General features: G+C 43.2%; 1 protein-coding gene across 1 annotated transcript; it reads right to left on the minus strand.

Moving 5' to 3' along the window:
* Window positions 1-5,424: 5,424 nt before the first annotated feature.
* Window positions 5,425-5,782, minus strand: LOC127224859 (60S ribosomal protein L26-like). Its single transcript, XM_051188006.1, has one exon. It carries the CDS (start codon window positions 5,737-5,739, stop codon window positions 5,440-5,442), a length of 300 nt encoding a protein of 99 aa, XP_051043963.1. The 5' UTR covers window positions 5,740-5,782; the 3' UTR covers window positions 5,425-5,439.
* Between the last annotated feature and the right edge of the window lie 218 nt (window positions 5,783-6,000).

The raw sequence follows: 6,000 nt of genomic DNA on the forward strand, positions 1-6,000 counted from the left end.
CCATAGGGAAACCCTGTGGCTAGAAGCCTGGTCACTTGCCCAGTTAGACAGTCAGAACTGAACGCCCCCTCTCCCCCCCCCCATTACGTGGGTCTGTAACTCCCTGCCTGTACTCTAACCTGGGTTGGTGAATCAATGCTTACTTTGGTAACATGATGCTTTTAAAAACACTGGTTTACTGTGAGGGTAGCCCATTTGAAGCAAGTATATATTTAACATCTACTTAAATACAGGTGTTCTAGAAGAAATACAAAAGTGAACGAGACACGGTTTTGCTTTCACAATATTTGAGTCCACAGAGAAAGATGACAGCTGCTCAAAGAATTCTAACCTGGCAATTAACACCGTACCTGACCTTTCCATTGATGGGAACACGATTGCATTCTACTTCCTGGCCATGTGACTTTGAGCGAATTCTTTAAATAAGGGGAATAATTTTACCTGCTTGAAAGCATATTGCGAAGATTCGATGAATTACAAGCCTTAGAGTGGGGTCTGGAATACGCTGGGCACTAATGCTGGTTGTTGTACTTTTCTCACAGGTGGTACCATTATCCATCTTGTACTTGACTTTGTCCTGGCTGCTTCATAGTCCCTAGATGGCCTGTCTGCTCTCATGCTCTGGGCAGATGTTGTGGGCCTTTATCTCGGCTTGACAAACATCTTTTCAGTACTCTCTTCTACACTGAGCACATTTGGCTTTGAATGGTTCTTTGTATACATGACTCACTAGTTGCCAAAGAGTCTAAAAGGACATTGCATGCACTGTGAAGCTTACTGGAAACCGAGTGGGGATGGAACAAGCAGAGCCCAAATGTACACTGGAGAAACGGGGTCTCCGAGGAAGACTTCGTGCAGGAAGTGTGACCCTGACCTCCGGAAGACGTGTCAGTCACTGAACAAGACCAGCGTGGGCTGGTACCCATACGCCACTGGGTCCAGTCTAAAGGAAAGGTACACGGAATTCAGCGATGGAATAGAACTGCTTTGGCTGTCCAGTGCCCATGGTCCCCAACGCCCTTACAGGAATGCACGCGCATGTGCACATCTCAATCCTCTGTACTTGGAGGAGTTGATCCCTCACCCCTATTTTTAAGGGTGAGTCAAGGACCTATCCCTGCCCAATGAACTAGCCTCAGGTTAGGCACATGAATCAGGCCAAGACCATCAGGTCCGTTTAGAACTAAAGTCCTTGATGAACTGGAGACTTCCCTTTGTGAACTTCTTCCTGGCCATGGAGCCACACGGAGCATTAACAAGAGCAAAATACTGAAGATGAGCTCCCTAGGGCGTGGCATGAGCCTTGGACTTTGCTGGGGTTTTGTTTGGTTTGGAGTTGTGTTTTGTTTTAAATTATCTTGAGTTAGACTTCTAGGTATTTCGTCTTACCTGACACAGGCCTTCATCCAGTCAATACGTATGCTCGTCCCTGGAAATATGATGTAATTAAAACCTGTTTCTAGCCTCAGAGTTAGGCGTCTGCTCAAAGAGGTAAAGACTCAAGTTCTTAGGAGGTATGTACTTTCAGCATTGGGTAGCATAAGGTATAGTCCCACACAGGTGTAGCCCTGAAGAAGGGAGGACTGGGGCATTTTACTGTAATCCCAAACTACTAGTGCTGAACTCTGTATCCAAGCTGAAGATGCTTTTGTCTGGCCTTGTCCTTCCTCACACTGTCTTAACACCTAGCAAATATGATTTTTGCAGGGCCCAACTTCAGGCCCTCCCTTAAACCTAACCACATTTCACCACAAGAAGCACCAGTGTTTGCTCTGCTGTAATACTGTTATTAGGTTATTGCCCATTTATCTCTGCACTGCAGCCTTCAGCGTTGTATCTGCAGCATGGAATGTGCTAGCTGATACATTGCAATACCTTAAGTAAGTGTTTTAGTTAAAAGGAGCCATGAGCTAAAATATTCTCACATACTGCTTTATGTTTCCCCCCAGCAAAAGGAGTTAGGTACATGTTTATTTGGGATACATTGCTGAAAAGCTTAAAATAATGGCAGTGGAAAGCAGATATGGTACAATGTTGAGCTCTTACTACTGTGGACAGCTGATGCTCTAGTCTATCTCTAACATGTTTGAGATAGACAGTACACCCAATGTCTGAGGCCAGATGTGACACTGATAACTTCTTGACCTTTCAGTGAAAGACTTACCCTGGAGATATTAAGTACAAGCATAACATTCTGCACAAAGCCAAGACATGTGGTGGGTGCCTCAGGTAGGATGCCAGCGTGTATGAAAAGTGTCTACTTGCATCTAAGATCAGACGAACTGTGAGGATGGAGTGTGGGTCACCAATAGTATTCAGTACAGATATCCTGGAAGTGACACAGACATTTCAACAACAATCCCACCACATGAAACATCCATGCTACCCAGAAGGTATAGAACCTGCTCCTTTACAGAGCAGGGAAATGCCTGAAGTGCACACTGAAGGCCCAGGGGTCCGCAAAGTTTTCCTATGAGCCTGAAGACCTGAGAAGCACAAGAGCAGCAGGTTGCTTCCCATCCACAGTCCAATAGGCTGGCTGGAGACATAGAAAGAGCCGATGTTTCTGCTCTGCACAAAGGGAGGTAGGATTAATTGATGCCCTTTCAAAGGAAATCTGGCACTAGGGAAATGTCCAGATACCTACAAGGATGACCCCAACTAACAATCTAAACATAGTGGAGAGACTACCTTAAATGCCCTTCCCAGATAATGAGATGACTACCTTATATGCCATCCTAGAGTCTTCATCAGTAGCTGATGGGAGCAGAAGCAGACACCCACAGCTAAACACTGAGCCAAACTCCTGGAATCCAGTTGCAGAGAGGGGGGAGTAATAAGTAAAGGGGTCAAGACCAGGCTGGGGAAACTCACAAAAACAGTTGACCTAAACAAGGGGGAAGCTCATAGACCCCAGTCTGATAGCTAGGAAACCAGCATAGGACCAACCCAGACACCCTAAACATGGGTGTCAGTTAGGAGGACTGGGCAGTCTATGGGACCTCTGGTAGTGGATCAGTATTTATCCCTGTTATTAGGAATGGACTTTGGGAACCCCATTCCACATGGGGGGGAGGGGTTAGGCCCTGCTCCAAATGATATGACATGGAAGGCCTCACTCTCCCTGATAGGGGTTGGTAGGGGTAACGGGAGGACAGGAGGGTGCAGGAACTGACATTGATATGTAAAACAAGCTTGTTTCCAATTGAGGTATAAAAAACAAACAAACAAACAAAAAACAAAAACACAAAAAACAAAGGTATTTAGACGTGAGATCTCGCTTATCTAGACTGTCCTGTTGCTCTACCCAGACCTCCCACAGTGGATGAACCCTAACTACATCAAGAAGGCAACTTGTTTTCATTAATATTATGTGTCAGATTCATCCCAAAGCACACAGTGACAAAAACATCCACAAGGACATTTGGTCAATATCTGGGAACCCTGGATCCCAGTCAAGATGGCACATAAAATTAATTATCACATATGGAGTTTGGCAACCCAACAAAAACGAAAAATGAAACATTTTTGAGACAATTGGCAAATTCTAATTGCTGACTAAATATTAAGCAATATTAAGAATGATTTACTGGTGGTTCTTCAAAAGGGGGGAAAAAGACAACTAAAAATAGAACTGCCATATGATCCAGCTATACTGCTTCTGAGTGTGTAGCCCAAAGATTCTAAGTCAGTATACAATAGAGATATTAGCACATCCCTGTCATAATCTAACTGCTCACTGGCCTTAGTGTATTGCATTCTATCTTATTGTTTTCTATACCCACAGTTTTTTTTTAAATAGACCCTCCTAAAATTGTCTTACTTTGAATACATCTTCTGTTTCCTGTTGCTATCTTGATTTACATGCTGCAAAGAACTGTGAGTATGCATACAAAGGGATATCCTTTCTTCTCTGAATATACTTACTGGATTATTTATGAATGAGAGAAGACCTGACATCTACTTGAAAAACAATCCAAGGAACTTAAATTAATAGTTACAACTAGGTGACAGAAACATGGGTGTTCATTAAGTAGTTCTAAGTTGAAAAAAGACCCCCAAGTAAGTATGATGCAAGAGAGAAAAAGACGCTTTATTGGCTTGAGAAGAAAGAAAGACAGTGAGTGTAACCAGGCTAAGACAGATGCAGACAAAGACTAAGGAAATAAAAGCCAGTAGAGGAAATGCAGGACAAGGGTCGGTTTGCCAATGCTGACATCTTCCTCTCTTAATCTACTGGCATAAGGACTAAGACTTGCTGGGTGTTTTTTGGATCAGAACAAATCTGAACCAGGGTTATTTAGGAAGCAGGGCAGATCTGAGATAAAGAGATGACATGGAGAAAGGACAGTTGATGAATTTCATGAAGATAAAGTCACAGAAAGGTTTTAGCAAGGGAAGATCTTATGGGAGGACTTAAAGGAGGGAGAAAAATGTGAAAATATCTGGGAAACACTTTTGACACACTTGAAGAGACATGTAGCTTTTATCCTATAACTTGAGAGGGATGAAGATGGAAAATCACATTGAATGTTAGAGAGGAAGATTGAGGGCACTCATTCATAAAATGTTTCTTATCTCCCTGAATGTATAAAGCCAGGGCATTGCTATAGAATGACATAAGACTAGTGTCTAGGCAATTACACTGTTTCATTGTCTCAATATAATGATGTGAGCCAGAGAGATGGCTCTGCAGGCAAAGGTGATTGCCACCGAGCCTGATGATCGAACTTCAATCCCCAGAACTCACTTGATGGATAAAGAGAAATCACACACACACACACACACACACACACACACACACACACACATAGATAGATATACACACACATATACATACATAGCCAATATATGGTTTCTCTCATTGTATGACCAAAGCTGACTATCTCCTTTGGCATATCAAGGGTCAACTATCTCATTACATCTATATATCCCACCCAATGATGAAAGGGAAGGATGAATACAGCAGGGACGGGAATCTTTGAGGACATTAGCCACAACCAAGCAAGGGTGAGAATGGTAGCTAGAAAGGAGCATTGCTGGTACAGCCTCTGAACCTTGATGAAGGCCTGCAATGAGCAATTGATGGCCATACTGAAAACTTAGCAGGTGGCAACCAGTCAAATAAGGAAGGTACTAAAGCCATATCCCTCCTGAGAGGTTTTCAGCAGGCAACTGGAAGTCAGAAAAGGTGAGGTTTGGGTTTTGGTTCAACCATGATCCTGGTTTTGAGCAATGCACAAACTTTCTGCATGCCATCCCTTAGCCAGAAGACAAAGGTCATCACACCTGGTGACTGTAAACGTAAAGAAAAATGTGCTGATATTGGTATCCTGTGACAGCAGAACAAATAAAGAACTGTGAAATGCTCTTTTTACTTACTTAAGTTTTTTTTTTTAACTTAAACAGTCTTTAATGAAATCTGTGTATGAGACACCCCTACTCCTGCATCTTCTCAATCATTTCTTCCTTGTATTTGCCCTTCTCCTTTCCTACTTGTCGAGACTTGGCTTTCCTTTCCAGGATCTTCTTGTGGTCTTTGTCCAGCTTTAGCCAGGTGATAACCATCTTGCTGGGGTGGATGCCCACATGGACAGTTGTGCCATTAGCATTTTCTCGCTGTACTCGTTCAATGTAGATGACATATTTCTTCCTGTACACCTGGACCACTTTGCCAATCTGCTGACCTTTGTAGTGTCCTCGGACAACCTGAACTTCATCATCCTTTCGAATGGGCATAGATCGAACATTGTACTTCTGTCTCAGCTCTTTGGAAAGAGGGGACAGACTTTAAAGATTGGTAAAAACTTCATTTTAGCCTGAGGGCTCTTGCTTTTAATCCCAGCTGCTCAGGAGGCAGGAGGATTGAAAGTTCAAGACCAGCCTAGGCTACAGAGCAACCTCAAGGCCATCCTGTCCAATTTGGTGAAACATTGTCTCAAAATAAATACAGCAGGGCTGGAGATGCAGCGCAGTGGTAAAAAGGCTTACCTAGAGTTC

This window comes from Phodopus roborovskii, unplaced genomic scaffold (genome assembly GCF_943737965.1).
Source record: "Phodopus roborovskii unplaced genomic scaffold, PHOROB, whole genome shotgun sequence".
In the NCBI taxonomy this organism is placed as follows: Eukaryota; Metazoa; Chordata; class Mammalia; order Rodentia; family Cricetidae; genus Phodopus; species Phodopus roborovskii.